Source organism: Coloeus monedula, assembly GCF_965178545.1.
Source record: "Coloeus monedula genome assembly, chromosome: 14".
Taxonomy (NCBI): Eukaryota; Metazoa; Chordata; class Aves; order Passeriformes; family Corvidae; genus Coloeus; species Coloeus monedula.
In genome coordinates, this window is record NC_138794.1 from 15,546,811 (window position 1) to 15,564,810 (window position 18,000).

The 18,000-nt window shown below is 41.5% G+C and overlaps 1 protein-coding gene across 1 annotated transcript in view; it reads right to left on the reverse strand.

The window, feature by feature from the left end:
- Positions 1-10,500, reverse strand: part of MTMR10 (myotubularin related protein 10) — a 36,604-nt gene extending 26,104 nt beyond the window's left edge. The window contains exons 1-2 of the mRNA XM_082290738.1: positions 10,354-10,500; positions 9,038-9,098 (exon numbers count right to left, since the gene is read on the reverse strand). Of these exons, the coding sequence (XP_082146864.1) occupies positions 9,038-9,098; positions 10,354-10,407 (115 nt within the window). The 5' untranslated portion in view covers positions 10,408-10,500. The remainder of the gene's footprint in view (positions 1-9,037; positions 9,099-10,353) is intronic.
- Positions 10,501-18,000: the final 7,500 nt, after the last annotated feature.

The window sequence follows — 18,000 nt, forward strand, 5'->3', positions numbered from 1 at the left end:
ATACAGCCTCAAAAACTGTTCAATTTCAGAACCAAAAGCACGTGCAATCTGACTGGTTCATATTTTGGATGTTAAAGAGAATTCATGGTATGTATCTAATCCACCATAATACATAACCCACTACAATCCAAATAAAAACCAGACAGCAGAACCTGAGAACATGTGGGAGCTGGGAAGGAGGCACAAGGATCAGTAGGAGGGATCACTGGATAGCACAGCTGTCTTCTCCCCCAGCCTGCAGCCACACCACTGTGGGCCAGGTGTTCTGACAATTTAGTTCCTCAAAATTTGAAAACACAATCCCTAATCACTACATCTTAAAGGATGTTCTACACCATTTTCACTACAATATTTTTGTAACTTTTGGTGCCCTGACTCACAGGATCAATTTAATTTTTTTTGTTTATCTTAAAAAGGTAGCAATTTGTAACTTTTCAGGGAAGAAGGCTAATTTGAGTAGCATCAAGGACCACAACCTTATTAATGCATGAGGTGATACAGACTGAGCAGTTTTCAACAACTCTGACAATACTGACTGAACACAGCAGTGCTGCACAATTAAAGGAACTGAGCAGTTCACAAGGCAATAATTATGCTGTATTTTATATACACAGACACATACACAGATCAATACATATACAGAGAGATGGAGCATGGCACATGTCATATCAGCATACACATCTCATAATGCTAACAGGCAGTATTTTTATCACATTAAAAACCTGATACTTGCTAGAGGCAATGAATGGCCAAAATCATACTCCATAAATTAATAATGCAAATCCTACAAGCTCAAAAAGTTTGCAGGTATCATACCCACATGTTGCTAAAGGGACTTTCCCAATGCTGTACTAGAAGCCCAAGAACAGATTTATCAGTATAAACTTTCTTTAATGAGCATGGAAGCTCTATGGATGTGTTTCATGCCTAACAGACAAGGACAACAAAGGTCATTAAGTACTTTATGCAGTCCTACAATTTCTACCTAAATCCATAAAAAACTAGCACCTGAATACACTTAGGAAACTGAACTCCTACCTCCCATTTATAATGCTGATAGTGATTATACCCAAGTAAGACAAGAGGAAACCAGCTTATGTGAAAGATAGTTTTAGAAGTTCACAATAGAAAAGCTGAAGTTAATTCAAGTAGCCATTTAACCACTAAGAATGCACAATAATGAGTTTGCTTGTAAAATATTTGGCAAATAATTAACTTTCGGAAATTCCCAAGTAAGAATTTCCAATAAAAACTTCATTAATAAGTAACTGAAATCTACAACACTTTTATCCATTTATCTGCTCTCTTGTGGAGAGAATACCAAAATTGTATGAGTGTATTAGTATGCGCCAAGCATTTAGATGTAAATGTCTCTAATCCACTTCTAAATGAATCTTCTGTTCAGTGTGCTCAGACACTTCCAAACTTAAAAAGAAAAAGTACTTGTAAGCTCATGAAATAATTGTCTTTCATCTATTTTCTGATTTTCATGAGCTCTTACAAGGTTGTTCCAAAAGGACAGCTCAATTCTTTGATTATTGGGGAACAAAAACCGATTTACATTAATTTTTAATAGGAGAACCTGAGGTTTCTACCAAAGAACAACTCTGACCACTGCTTGGAGAGTGGTGTTATAAATGCACAATACCAAAAGAGCTTGCTTGGCCCGTCTTATTAGAGAATTGTTGTTAAAACATCATATATGAATATTTTACACTTTCTCTAATGTGCTGAAAAAGAGAAAAGAGCTTAGATAAATTTTTTAAATGCTCAGTAAGGGAAAAATGTAGCAAAATAATAAAGGCTTCCTGGTAAGTCTTCAAAGACCATCTCTGTGTTTCCCGTGCACAAGCACAAGACTAAAATCAGTATTGTCCAATAATGGCTAATCTTTATGAACATTGTGGTGAAAAAAGGGAAAAAAAAGAAAAAATTAAAAGAAAAAGAAAAAGAAAAAAGAAAAAAAGAGAAAAAAGGGGGAAAAAAGGCAAAAAAAAAAAAAAAAGCAAAAAAAAAAGCAAAAAAAAAAGCCCACAGCTGGGACCTGAGAAGATAATTGCTTTTCTGAACCAGGATGGGATGCTCCATAAAAGTTTTCCCCACATCTCAGAACAGCAGTGAAAGACACAAGAATGTACAGTAGGAAACAAACAACAGGAGTACAGATGGCAAGAAGGGAACATCCATCAGGAGCAAAGCTCTTATTACCAAACTGATCGAAAACAAAGTATTGCAGAAAACTAAAAACTGCTTACAGAGTTGCTTTAATCCAGGAATTTGTATTACTCCTAAAATAGAAACAGTTCCATATTCAACATTCACTTCCACCTCAAGCCTTATGCTGGCACTGCCACTTGTGACAAACTTTGTTAGTCACATCAGAGAACTGATCCAGTCGAAAATGGATTTTTTCTTCCTTTTTTGTCAGTTTGGATTTCATCTGAATTAGCTCTGATCGGGCTTTGGTTGCACAAAAAAGTGTCAGCACCAAATAGTTAATAAGAACACACACCTGTGGTGGGAAAAATAGAATAATAAACAGCCTCTCTTGGCATCTGTATGTATGGGGCCAAATTAAAATAAACCCTACCACCAGAACCTCTCCAGTAAGAGTTTTAGCAATGACTTGGTCAGAGTTCTGTAAAGTGAGCAACAGACAAGCCAGTGAGGAGGGAGTGTGTTTGGTGTTTTGCATATTTTTAAGTCTGGCTACATAAACTACAGATTCCCAAACCCTGACTTTGCCTAAACAATATAATCAGTAACAATTTGAGAAGACTGAAGTTTTCAGCTTGTTATTTTATAACTATGTTACCAATACAAGTTGCAGATGCTGAACTTGTAATGTACTATTGGGTCTACGTTAAATGATATAGGTTTGGCTTAATAAATTAATACAGAAACATATGTTTAGAAAGTAGTTTGGAATCAGTTCACTGAAGACTTGCTTCATTAGAAGAAAGTATAATTGCCAAGAGACAAAACCCCCAGCATCTCGGGCAGATGACAATTCAGAATCCACACTATCCCCTTACTGGATTTTAATGGCTTGTAACATTAAACGTAAGTGGGGCAGAGTGGGCAGCAACCAATTACTTTGCAACTTCTCTGCAAAATGCACATGTAAAAACATTAAAATACTTAATTTTAAAACAGGGTCATCCTTCTTCAAGGCATTATTCCCATATTGGCCGATGGCTAATCTGTTGCACATAGGAAATTATTTTTGCAGATGTTTACAAATACTTAAAATATATTACTAGTCAGAAGCTTTGAGAAATGCATTTCATAAGAAAAGGCAGGACAAAATTACTCTATCCAGTAAAATCTACTTCTAAGATTGTATCTGGTACTTAGATTCTGCATGCAGACTGCCTTGGTAGTACTTATGTTGTGCCACAGTACTTAAGTCGTCCTTAAAAAAATCAAACCCAAACACAAAACAAGCAGTTAACTGAACCCAAACCACGCCTGAAAATTTATTTTGAGCCAAAAAAACTGTAAGAGAAAAGAGTACTTACTATATACTTACTGTAAATGACTTCTTATTCTAAATCCAAGTCAAATGTTTGGTTCATTTTTAAACTTCTTGCAGTATGAAAAACTAGTTTGCAGAAACCTGTTCTTTCAGATTTCAAATCTAGAATTTGAAGCTCTCATAACTTATATAAAATTTTTGGTGATCTTTGTGTAGACATCAAAAAAAATTAAAACATCTACTTTAAAAAAGCTTTAGGGAATTGCATTATTTTCCAAATTACCATTCTGATCTTCTAATCTGGCCATTCTTAAATGTTGAAAATAATTTCATGCTCTTGTATGACACTGATTCCTGAAAACAAGCTGCAGCTGCAAAGCTTTTTTGCTTCTTTTTTCAATATCACCTATTAATTCTAAAACCAAACAAATTAATTTTCCCAGTAACATTTCAGTTTCAAATAAGAAACTTGATGCAGGGAAGAAACCCTACCCCTGCAATATGATGTCTTACTCAGCTGTACAAGGAGGGAGTGAGCCTTGGAGAGCACTCCACAACACTGGAAATGAGAATCAACAGGTCAGAGTGCTTCGGAACAGTGAGGAGCTGCCTTCATGCAAGTTCTGTTCAGGTGCTATCAGCGCTGAGAGGCTGTCGCTACTCACCAGCAACACATGCACATCCTCAACAGATCAGGCAATACCTTCCTGAATATCAACAACTCATTCCAGAAATATCCACAGGAAAAGGCACCGACAGTGAAAGCACATCACTTGTACCAACTAAACAATCTCAGTTTTCCCTTTGAGGCATTAATACAAAACGATTCCTAACATCGAAGCAGGGCAGACCCGACAGATGTCGGGGGTTACTCATTAACCTCATTAACCTGGTCCCCGGCTCACACAATCCCCGCCCAGCCTCCGGCCCGAGCTGGCACCGAGCACTCACTGCACAGCGCGGCCTCTGCTCTCCAGCTCTGGGACACCACAGACCAAACGAAAATGCCAAGGCAGAGGCGCAGGGGTCCAAAGCAGTGAGAAAAGAACGTACCTGGGGCACTAATGCACAAGGGTGTCTCACTGAACAGTGTATTTCCCTCTCCTATCACATGATGTGTTGCAGCTGCTCTGGAACACATGACTCAATGTACTAAGGAATTGCAGAAAGCAGAAAAAACCAAAAAGCTGGGAGCTAACTTGTGAGAGAATCAGACTCTTCTAAAAGATTAAAACTTTCCGTGACAGTCTTAAAAACCTCCCACAATTAAATTTCTCCAGTCATTTGCCTTTCTAAAGGCACATATATATAAAAAAGCCAACAAAAATAAAAACGCAGGTGGCAAAGCTGATTAGCATTATTAAATAAAAGATGAATATATCCAATAGCAAGGATCTCAAACATATACATAATTCCAGCTCAGCACAAAACAGGAGCTCGGCACAACCAGAAAATGTTCAGAGTTAATAAAAAAATGATTACAGATACGGGAAGCTTCCTTTGTAGGACCAACTAAGACAATTAAGCTAAAGGGAAGCAAAACAAAGTGGCCATATAACAAATGTCTGAAAATCACAACTTGCATGAAATGGAGGAATATGACTTGATGTTTGCTGTGTCCTACAAGAATTAGGATTTATCCAAAGGAACTGGATGGTGGTAAATTCAGAAAAAACAAATAAAAGGAGTTTGTAACAGCATTTAATTAAAGTTCTGAACTTGTTTCCATATGAAGTTGTGTGTGATAAACGTTTATATGGCTATAGAAAGCAATGGCATAAATTCAAGTAAGACAAATCCAGCCAAGAGGAATTGAACATGGTAGCACTGTCTCTGTGATGTCCTGTGACTCCTCACTTGGGTGTCCACATTAGGTTCCTGCAAGAGGAAGATCCCCATGCCATATTCTGCAGGGAGGGCAGAGAGAGGAGCTGGGAGTGGTGCTTGCCCTGCTCCCCTCTCCCTCGGTGCCTCCGCGGCCACCGGCAGCGAGGGGTGACATTTGCCCCCGCCCAGCCGCACTTGTGACCTGCTGGTCACCCACCGCGGCTGTGAGCACACATCGGTGACGGCTCTGAGTTTCACTTCTGCCATGCGACCATGAAACGGGGCAGACACAACAGCCTGTGCAAAACTGCTTTCAACAGCACCTCACCACCACTACCCCTTTAATTTGCTTTAACATGAGCAAGCCTGAAAGATAAAAACTACTGTTCTAATTCAGTTTAGTCTATAATTTTATAACCATTTCTAGCCTTTTCATAAAAACTTACAGGTAACAACTACTATCTTAATCTACTAGCAAATTAGCATACTGAGCAACAACTTAACTAATTCAAGCGGACATTAAGATTCGGGAGGAACGATCCTCTCCTCACACTCAATCAGATGCTCCAGCGGTTACATAATCTCCTGCAGAATGCCCTGTGTGAGCAACAGGGAGGATCTCTTTGCCTGGTCTTGCCTAAACCACAGTGTGGCACTGGTTCCAATAAAGACACCGGACTGGTCCGTGTATTGCACACTGCTTTGCCATTCACATCATGGAGACACACTCTGCATTCACAGTCCACTTATGCTGGACAGGTTTTTTGAATGCTCAAGTTGATGACTTGAAATGGCACAGACCTAGTTAGTGAAAACAGGCTACAGTTGATCACCAGAACAAAACACACCTCCAGGTTTAACAGCTTGAGCTCCACACTCTCCTAAGGTACACAGACTAATTTCCTACCAGCCAGGTAAGGCACTTCACCAGACTGGTAGAATACCTGCTATTTCTGTAATTTTCCTCTTTGACATGCTTATAAAACCAGCAATGCAAACAAAGGGGAAAAAAGTGAAACTGTTACAGAGGCCAACTCTTAACTAACTCTGCAGAAACTCTCACTCACAGACCTAACACTGGGAAACAGAGCTGCAGAAAGAAAAAACATCTTTATAACTCCATCTCAAACCTGTATAATGTGTTTTGGAAGGAAATTACACCAATTCTATAAAATTACTTGCTTTTCCCTACTGCAGTATCAGTGTTGCCACTTACAAGCAAGGTTTCTACTTGTTTTTAAATGATACTTGTTCCTTTTCCCAATAAACCACCCTCCTCAGGGCATTCAGTTCCATAAGAATACAGGCTTTTGCTCCAAATTCTGATGAAACGTGGGCTCTGGGCCCCAGAGAAAACTTTTAAAACAAACTCTACATGTCAGAAGTTGATTCCAATTAATTTTAAATTTTTTTTTAGTAAAAACCACTTCATTTTGTAACCAGATATTTCCTAGCCTGTAACTCCTTGTCCTAACCTCCACTGCACAGAAATACAAGTTAGACAGCAGGATATTTAGCTCCTTTGGAATTAGCAAGCAAGCCACTCCCTCAGAGTCACTATGTTTTAGGAATCAAAAGCTTAATAAAACCATTCACAGGTTTTGAAGATTACTAAAGCCAGTACCTGACTGAGCTAATGTAACTTAATTCCAAAAGAACTTAAAAACTCCACCACTTTAAAAAGCAGAACATTCAGCCACTCAGGTTTGTCTCTGTTCCTGAGAGCAAAAGCAACTTCACTCAACTGTTAAGGACAAGATATTAGGAATGCCATACTGACACTCTATTTACAAGGAAGTGCAAGTCAGTCTTAATATAATTAAATGAGTTGGAATTTGGCCAGAAACTTGGGTTATGACAAATCCAAAAGCCAGTCTATCCAACAGTACAATGTGTACTTGTTTATGCACTTTTCTACAGCACAGTTGATGACAGAAGCAAAAAAATTGTGTTTAGGCTGGCGCTTTAAACAGGAAGAGTTTCATTTAAGTAATTTTAAGTAATTTTTAACACCCCCCTCACCCTCCACATGAGTCTCATACAGACTCATGAACAGATTTTGGCAGAGCTGTTCTGTGGCTATACAGAGCAGTGAATTTTATCATGAAATAATTCAAAATAATACCTTAGAATGATTTGGAGGTGGAAATTTTAAGTCTGTGGTACATCATACTGTGGCTTCTACATAACTTGGGGCAACTGACTACGAATGTCCCAAAAGCCATCAAATGTTGACTTCAAAGAGAGTGCAGATGAGGAAAATAATGCAAAGAGATGCAAAGAATAAATACAAACCAGTTGAGAAAAACAAATGCAGTCAGCACCATTTTAAGAGTACTTGGGAGTTTCACAAAGAGAAAATGAACCACACTGCAAAAAGTGGCAGCAGAGAAGTTACTTTCTGTAACTGCTCATGGCCAGGTCCCATAGCAAAGGCAAGATGTGCTACATTTTGAGCAAAGCACTCTCATACTGCCTTGCATTTGCTGTGGAATGTCTCAGAGAAGAACATGCAGTCACTTCCTTGTGAGTCAAAGGCCTTGGATGAATATCAACTGCAACATAATCAGTGAGATGCCAAGTGGCAAGCAGAAGTTTTGCAAGCATAAAAATAAAACTATTTCAAATATCGAGCAATCCCAGCAATGTATTTTAAGGCATTTATGCCTCAAGCAAACTCTGCATTCTTTTGTTTCGTGAAGAGTGTCAGGCAGTTGTTATCTACTCTTTCAGTTGAACCTCTTCCACAGTATTTCAGCCTCTTAAGCTTAAGGTACCTCACTGGACCATATCACACGTCAATTAGCACTGCTTATTTAGCAACAGCTCCATACAAAGCAGTGACAGAAATAATTTTTAAGAGTACCTTGTTTATACCTACATCAGTGTGTGTATAAATTCGTATTTTTTAATATACATTCTGAATGCTAAGAAAAAACTGTAGTATGACATTGTTTTAAACTCAAAATTACCTTTAGAAACTGCAAGCCAGATTTATTACTCTGGTGTACAGTAAAATGAAATGATAATCACTTGCAATGAAAGCAACCTTAAGAACAGTAGATTGTTCCTTCCATAGCTGAAAAAAGGCTTTTAGAAATCCTCATTGATCAAACTGTAATTTACGAGAGATAATTTCTTATTTAAAATATGGAAGCCATTAATACCCTACATTTTTATAAATATGTAATGATGAACAATAATAAAAGCATTGCTTTTTCCCCCCCACACCCCAAAAAGGTTATTCTGTAGAGGTCTGAAGACACAAACTCCAAACTTGCCTAACAGCAGCACATTCAGTAAGAGTAAATGAATAAAGATGGAATTAGAAGCTTTCCAATACAGAAGTCAATCATACCTACATACTGGAAATTCTGTGACTACTTTCCTTTAAAATAAAGGAAGACTCTAACACAGGCTCTGGTACTGGGTTCTGCACACAGGTAAATATCTGACTATCTGATGAAAGTGTAATTATCAGTAGTCTTCCAAAAGATATCAAGAATGTTAAATAAAACCAAGACATTATTCTATACATAGTAAAGAATCACACAGGCAAAATTACCTATGTATTTATTTAGTGTTTCAGGTGGGTCAGAATAATTTTTTACAGACACAAGTATCATTACCTTTTCCTATTCAGAATATTCCCTCAAGAAACAATGCTAAGATTAAAATATATCAAAATCAATACCAACAGAGGTATTTGTAAAATTCCTAATTCATGCCTACCTGGCAAAAGTACTGGTTCCAGTTTTTTAATCCTTGGTTCTGAAGATATATTTTCGTCAGCCTGAAGAAAAAAAAAAGATAATTTACTGAAGAACTTTACAGTCACACAGAAGCCTGATCTGCTTGTACAGAGGAAAAAGTTGTTTTAACTTAAAAAGTTCATCTTAAGGAGCTAGAATCCAATCATAGCAAGAGTTTTTAACAATTTTGAGTGCATCTAGATTTGTACCAAAAGAATAATAAAATATTTAAAATATTCATGTTTAACAAATCGGGTAACCCAAACTATAATAAGTCACAGGATGAACAAAAACTATTGACATTCCATAGTGGCTCAAGATCTACAACAAATTTTACAGATATAGACAGTCAAGTTCAAAAAAACTCTCTACTAACTTCTAACATGCACAACTTTCCAACATAGGAAAGATTTCAAAAAAACCCCAAGGCCCAGAACACACATATATGCCTACTTGCAATTCAGTTTCAAACCTTAACAATAAAAATCTTCTATAAAAAGACTGGAACCTTTGGTGAAATAGCCCATGGTTCCTACAATGACAGCAATATAACCACTTCCCAGGACTAGGAGTATCCAGAACTGTGTTAAATCAACATCTCACTTTTACTAAGAAATTGTGAAAAAACATGTCAGTCAACATGTCAAATAAGTTGCTAGAAGACATCCTGCCTTCTCTAAAATAAATAAATATCACTTTCTGTCAAGTGCACACCCAGGTGACACAAAAAATCCTGGTGGTTCTCGATATACTTAGTACTATATGCGCTATATATACTTGATAGATACACTTGGTTTTCTTATTTATGCCATCAGTCAAGTTTTAAACGTGAAACGATGGCTACAAGTGAGAGTTTAATTATCTGCACAGAAGCGTCCGCTGCTTTCTCCTCATCCCGCCCAGCGCTGCGAGCAAAGCGAGCTCAAACACCTGAAGCATAATTCACAACTTTGCAAAATAATCTCGCACGGGCCGATTTTAATGAACACAAGACTTTACTTCGATAGAAGACCTGCTCCCTGACCAGTGTGGGCTCTGTCCGTGTGCGATGCGGAGACCCGGAGGCCGAGGGGCTGCACCCCGAACCGGCTGCGCAGCTTTTGTTTCGCAGTGCCACGGAGGGCTCGGGGGCCCAGCAGCCCCTCCACAGGTGCTGTTCGCCACCCCCGGGCGAGCGGGCACAGCCCCAGCGTCTGCGGGCACAGCCCCGAGGCGGCACCTCGGCCGGGGACAGGGACGGCCCGGGGCAGGCAGGGCAGGGAGGACAGGTCGGTAATGGCAATAAAAGGCGGTTACCTGAGGCAGAAGGTACGACTTGAAGGTGGGTTTGGGCTGCTTGAGAGAGAACATTGTGGCCGCCGGCGGGCGGGCGGGCGGGCGGGCCGGGCCGGGCCGGGCCCCGGAGGAGGTGCCGACGCCCGCCGGCTCAGGCCCGGCGCCCGCGGCCGCTCGGGCTGCGCTCCCCGTCACACCGCGGGGGCGGCCCCGGCGCACCCTCCTTCCCCAAGGGAGGAGCCAGCGGCCTGGGCAGGCCCGGGCTGGGGCCGCCGCCTCCCCGCATGGAGCCCCCGTGACTCCCTCCGCCTCCCCGGGCCGGCCCAGCGGCTCCTTGGGCGGGCGGCGGCCCCGGCGGGCCGGGCCGTGAGGGGCGGGAGCGGCCGCGTACGGCGGCGCGGAGGGAACAAGCGGCCCGGCGGTGATGGCCGGCCCGCGCCACCGCACAGCCCCGACACCGCGCAGCCCCGACACCGCGCAGCCCCGGCACGGCCGCACTGCCGGGGGCGGGTCACCGGCCTGCCGGCCCCGCTCCTGCCCGGCCCGGGCCTTCCCCAGGGAACAGCCAAACGCGGGGCCTGCGGCGGGCGAGGCCGGCTGCCGAAGCACAGGATTGCCACAATTTGGCCTCAGAGCCCCGTGGGAACTGAAACCCCGTTCGGAGGCCTGCAGGAGTTACTGCTACCCAGGGCTGTCTCCTAAGGCAGCGGTAAAATCCAGCTCCAGCAGGGTGGAGAGAGGGTGGTGAGACACTGGCGCAGGCTGCCCAGGGAGGTCGTGGCTGCTCCATTCCTGGCACTGTTCACAGCCAGGTTCCGTAAGGCCTTGAGCAACCTGTTCTAGTTCAAGCTGGGGGGTCGGAACTGGGTGATCAAGGCTGACCCCTTGACATTCTCTGATTCTGTGAATCACTTACTGCAATCGAGTCCTTGCCGTCACCCTTTACACAAGGTGTACATATTACAGCTGTGGAGTGTATGCAACACTCAGGCACATGGTGTGACTCTTGGGGATGGTTCTGTGCAGGGCCAGGAGCTGGACTCGATGATCCTTGTGGGTCCCTTCCAACCCAGCATATTCTGTGTGATTCTGTGATGCCCCAGGCGGCTGCTGCAGTCACCCTCCCACTCTGCAACTCTGCTGACTGTGGCAGCTGGATGTTTATCCAACATTTGTATAATTCCCTTTAAGCTTTCTAAGCACTCGTGTTGCTCACCTGAGCTTCTCCAGAACATGGAAATTACACAGGCACCTACCTAAACTGCCCAAATCCATCACTTCTATCTCTTCTAAGTAGGAAACTGAGTAACTAACTGCTCATGTTTGCTTAGTGGCCTATGGCATCCATAAAGGTCCATATTGCTGGTAAATATATGACTACTCTGAACTTGGCAGTGGAAATACCTCCTACACAAAGCAAGTTTGGATGGAAAGGTGGTTTAATGGAGATCCCTAGATCAGGAGTACATGGTCTGTCAGCTGTGAGACCTAAGGAAGGGGGAGAGCCTGGGTTCTCCTGCTGATGATCCAGTCACAAGGGAACTGGGTCAAACCACCAGGTCTCTCCAGATTTTGGAGCCAGGTCTGATGAGTTCAGTAGGGTAAGAAGGGCTGGCCCCTGCCTGCTGGTACACCACAGCCATGGTTCCAGCTATGAGCTAAGCAGAGTTCACGGCAAGGACCATGCTTTAGGGGTGAGAGCTGAAGACCAGGACCTGACAAACAAACGGCTGGTATTTTGTAGCCTCACCTTATTAAAAAGCATGATTTTGGTCAGCATACTGTCATGAAAATGGAACAGCTCACATGCAATGTAACATTAGTAAAGGCCTGCTACAGCACAGTGGTGAAGACTAGAAAAATGGACACATTTTTAGACACAAAATGACACATGCAGCACTCAACATCAGCTGCAAGGTTGAGATCTTCCCTCATTAATAGAAAGTATATTATATTGCATTATAGACCTGGAATTTTTGTGAAGTCTGAGAGTGTGTGTTCAATGAAAGAACAGACTTTAGGGCACAATCTGGATTCCACAATTTAGAGGAGATGCCCCACTGATTGCAGCAGAAAGGTTTGATTGAACAGTGAGGAGGGAAACAATCCACTGGCACCTGCCTAGGTTGAGGAAAGCTCATGCTGTTCAACAGCCCAGGGGAGAGCACCCTGCTCTTGGACTTGTAGATAGAAAAGGTAAAACCAATCCCAGTGTACTTTTCAAAACAATGGCATCTCCTTACACAAAAGTCCCATCTTACTGCTGTTGGCAGACAATGCCCTTCACTTTATCCTCTATTTTCACATATATAATTTTTATTTTATGCTGCAAACATCACTGTCTAAGTGGGATTATTCAGCCTGGCATGGTCTCATGCCCCAGTCCATTTTAGAGAGTGCACTGTGCTGCAGATGCTGCTGGTGGTGTAGAGCTGAGTGCTGTGAGAGCAAACCACAGCTCCTCTCATCCCCTTTCATAACCTAAATCCCTAGCCCATTTAGTAAGGACTAGCCCTTATTGTTATCCTTCTTTAAAGTTTTTGTTCATATTCAGAACACTGGTGAAAGGGAATTTAACTCAAAAGAGGGGGAAGAGAAAATGAGGGGATGAGGAAGGCAGAAACTGCCCAGATTTGAAATTGCACATAACAAATTTGCCAGTGATAATATAAATTATGATTATTTACACCACATCAGAATTACAAGTGTTTCTGCATCAGCACAGAGACTTTTTAGGAGTAGCTGCAAAAGCAATCTTACTCATGAGAGGATGATCACAGGATAGCAAAAATTTCCATTAAGGACTGCACTGACACATTGAAATTGCAGTGCTGTTCTGAAAATGAGCAAACAAAATCAAAACTAAGCTCTCACAAGATTTGTGAGGATTGTTACTGGAACTGATTACAAGCTTCCACTGAAAGAGTTCTATGCCAGTAGGAGAAGAAGGCTGATTTGACAGAATTGAGTACTTCGGAGAAGCAAGTTAATTGTCACAACTTGCAGTGAGATGCAGACAGGCAGAGCAGGACGGACAAGCAGAGCAGGGTGGGCAGGCAGGACAGGCAGGGAAATCCTCCGGCTCCTTTTTGGCAATGAACTCAATTGCCCGCCCATCTCTGGCCATCCCAGCTCTGCCTCACTTGCTCACTTTCTTCAAACAGTTCTGCCAAGCCAAAGATTCTTGAGAATGCCTTTGTTCTATGAGAGCAGTCTTCAAAGAATGGTGGGAAGACAGCTATGCAACAAAGCCAGCTGAACTGAAAAGAGTGCAGATGTCTCATGTTATTCTCATTCTTTAAAAAAATAATTTTTTTTACTCGGCACAGTTATTTTCCTTGCCTACCTTGTTATTCAGTGGTATCTCCTGTGTGCTAGTCTGACCAGGACCCTTTCAGTCAGCCACTCTCACTCTGAGAAGCAACCTGGCCTGCTTCCCAGTGGTATCACTCCCCATACTGTGTGCTTGTCTCCCAAGCTCTTTTTACATAAAGTGCCACTTTTTGTGACAGTGCAAATAATTATCTGTCAGCTATGGCTGGGGCGCATAACCTGCTGTATTCAGTGCACACTCAGGTTAGGCACCTTCCTAAAAGTTCTGGTACAACCTCACAAGGCAGCTCTGTGGTTGGGGAAGTGCTTTGGCTTGTGCAATGCATGAGGGCTGGGGTTAAATCAGAACAGATTTTTCACAATGGTCCCTTTTGATCTCTCAGCAGATTAGAGAATGGCTTTCATTAGACATGTTTAAGAACAGGTTAGACCACCATCTGCCACTGATGGTATTGACATAGCTGAACTTGCCTAGTGCAGATGATCTCTTCCAGGCCTGTATTTCTATGGCAACTTACATGTTTTCATAGCTCTCTGAAGACTGGTTCAATTATTGGTTTGAACTCCAAGACAAAAAGACACAAACGTTGTCTGATTTCACAGTTGAGCTATGTGCCCAGAGCTACAGCAAGTGTGCAGCATGTCTGCAAAGTCAGGGATTCACTGATGAAAGTCAGTCCTACTTTTCACTGGAAGCATTACAGTTTATTACTTCACCTGGACACCTGTTTCTCTACTTGTGCACTCAATAGTTTGTGCACCCAAATTGCCTCAGCCTGCACTCAGAATTGTGGGACTCTGGCTGGGGACTTGTGAGGAAGCCAGCCCTACAGGTTTGTATTACCTCTTACAGAATAAAAGCATAATGCCTTAAATTTATTAAGCAGTTGCTAAAAAAAAGTCATTCCTGAATGTCCTTGATGAAGATCTAGAAGAACGTTTAAAATGTCATTATTTATACAGAACAGCAACTTTGACAGTCTTGGCCAAAAATATACAAGAGACATAAAAACTATGCAGAAGTTTTAGTTTCTTGAGGTATCTCAGGAAAAAAGCCTCCTTTGCAGGGCCTATCTGTGAAGTGGAGGCTGTCTTCTTTCTGTGGAGGCTTAATGATATGGAACTTTGCTGTGTCATGTAAGAGTACTTTCCTTGTTAATCATTGTGGTAGGTACTACTTGCCTAGAGTTACTTGGTGCTATTCATAATACAGTGTTCCACCTTGACTTATACTATTTCACACAGGTATTAAGATAGTGACTATTGAATTACTAGAGCTTCTAAACTAGAATTTAATCTTTTTCCATGGCCCTTTTTGAAGGCTGTTGGTTTGCTCAGGTTACTGCTCGCTGAGCACAGCAGTCCAGTTAGGGCAAACAAAGGGAGATGCTTGCATCTAGAATCATGCATGATGAAGCACTGTGGTTTTACAAGGGGTTTCATGTTGCAGAGACAAAAAAGGAGCAGGCACACGAAATTATGCATCCTCTTTCTCATTACTGCAACACCAAGCACTAGGTGAATATTGGCACTTAAGTATTTCAGCTGAATATCTGCAAAGAATAACTTAAAGCCTGTTATGAAGACATACCTTACACCCATTGTAAAGGTAGAGGGCATCAACCATAAAGCACCACTTTGCCATATCAAACTTTGTTTCTGCAGATAAGGCTAGAAGTTGAAAAAAGCAAAATAAAATTGCAGTTTTAAGAAAATCTGTAGTCTTTGTCTCACTTCTCCCAAGGCCTGTGGTTTGTCAGCCTACAATGCAAACAACTGCTGGGTACCGTTGTACGACTACCCCAAACTCCGGCGCCTTGCTACCATTTGAAATGGCCTTTAAATGGCCACATCAGCCAGGTTCTTATATTGCTTATGCCTTCCTGTGCAATGCTGGATCACAATGGGGGATCAAAGTCCACAATTAGGCTGAATCTTCAGTTTAGGTGACCGCTGCATGTGGTAGAATATTTATCTGCAATGGTTTCAGTGAGAAGAAAACACCCCTAGAGCTAATGTAGCCTCATAACCCAGCAAACAAGCTAATTGTCACTGCTAGTAACAGGCCACAGGCTTTATACTGACTTGGTAAGGCCTCAGGACTGAGGCTTGTCACGGCTGCTTTGTCAGAACTTGCCTTAACCTGCCTTGAGCTGGCCCTCGTTTGTTTAGCTGTGAAAGCAATTTTTCTAATGACGAGGAAATTCAGGCTTATTTTTAGGATTTAAAGACCGGTGATGAAAAACAAGATGTACCTTTGTAACACACATAAAAATGCCCCTAAAGTAGCAAAAATAAGGATGAAGAAACAACATGAACATCATGCTCACCCTATGAAGGAGCTGGGATGCTGACAGCTGGCAGTATTTCCTCACTATCCTCACTGTAGCCACTGACCATTAGATGGACGATCAGAGCAGGTGTGAATAAATGTCAAAATAAGGGGTAGATAGCAGGAAGTGTGCATCAAATAACTTGACCTTATTCTGTTCTTCCATTAGTAGCACAGTAGTATTCTTTTCTGTTCTCTCTTCTTGTCTCTTCTCTCTTACAATTATATAGATCTAAACTAATAATAATTCATATATTAGACTGTTAAAATTCATTACACTAACAATAAATTCCTGACCTTACATCCAAGGTGTGCCTCCTTTCAGCTCCCAACAGCTTTTGAGTGCAACACTAAATTCAGGTAAAGTGACCTGCTGGACAGGACAGTGCTGCAGAAGCATCTGTTGGAACCCAGCACTGTGTCCCAATGGCTGCTGTCATTTGGAGAACTCACCTGCTCCACATGAAGGGCTCAGCAGCACAATGGCTTTGTGTCAGCCCAGAACACCTGTAACAGGGCACAATACTGTTCATCTTGCAGAGCTAATGAAATGATCTGTTAACATCCTTGGTCATGCACCTTCCTCATGTTCCTGTTTCCTGATTCGGCCTTGCTGATGTGTTCTTTTTATTTTTATTTAGAAATTTATTTATATTTATTTTTATTTTGCCAAAGATGACAGTCAAGCACAGAACCTTGGAAAGCATCCAAATAAGCAGCATGGAAAAACCATAGTTGGAAGGTTTCAATGGCTACTTTAATGGATTAGTAAATAATATGGAAAATGGACTTTCTTGGCTCTCAGGTATTGAAATCCAGCTTCTAAAATGGACAGAGTGACTCTGCAACATGAGAGGCTTGTGAGTGCAAAGTTAAGCTAGTCCCTGAATGATGCAATGTAGAAAGGGGTAATTCATGGAATCAGGTGGTAGGGTTATGAACCTGCCTTTGTCAATATGACAATTAGTCACCATGTTGAAAACATTTGCCTTGAGGGAAAGGGAAATGTCTGTATTACAAGATACTGTAAGATGAACAAATTTAAATTACCTCAGTGTAATATCTCTGCACAGACATAGCCTTAGAGTATACACCCTTTCAGCTTGACCTGCTGCAGTATAGGTCAAGCACATAATAAATCATGGCAATGGAATTCATGGTGACACTGCTGTGAAGTCACCCCATGCTTAGCAGTAAAGGGGGACACATCTTCCTGAAAAGCAGCATTAAACATGCCCCTTCAGAAATGCAAATTCTCTGCCTGCATCTTTTCAGCCATTATGCAAGAAAGCATGGAGGCAGACATGCAGATGTGTTGGTCATTATTCTGCTTAGTGAGCTCCAAATCTATTATTGATCTTCTATGCACATAGAAAGCCATATTTAAATCTTATTAAAATGGCCATTTGTCTAAAATGACTCTGCCAAAGCCAGAGTGTGCTTACTTCACGTTTAATGGCAGAGAGGTTGTCATTCAGTTCATGCTGTGCGAGAGCACAGAAAATATTCAAACCTCTTAAAATCATCCCTGTATAGAAAATTTTATGGAAAATTACTGGCAAATGTTAAGAAAGAAACTTTGCTTTAGAAAATGTTCAGTTCATGCACTGCATAAAAAGAAACAGATTAGTGAAGTGTTTTGACATTATAGAGAAAAAATTGTTATACTGAATTAATTTGCCATATTTTTCATGTGTTTCTTTATAAATATTTTTACACAAAGGAAGTATATAAATACAAAGGAAAAATGTTTTCGTTTGAAATCTACATGCTATCAGATAAATTTTCAATGTAAATACTAAAAAAATTAGGTGGTCAAAAGCATGATTAACACACATTTCATAAAGATAATGTAACAAGAGGTATGCAACACACTGTATTCCATTCCACAATGCGTACTGCTTGTTTAGCACAGTGCTGAAAAGCTGCATCCCTCTGTGTTTGTTAATGACTCCATTTCTGGTGAATGTGCAGGCAAACAATAAAAAGGCATTGGCAAACTG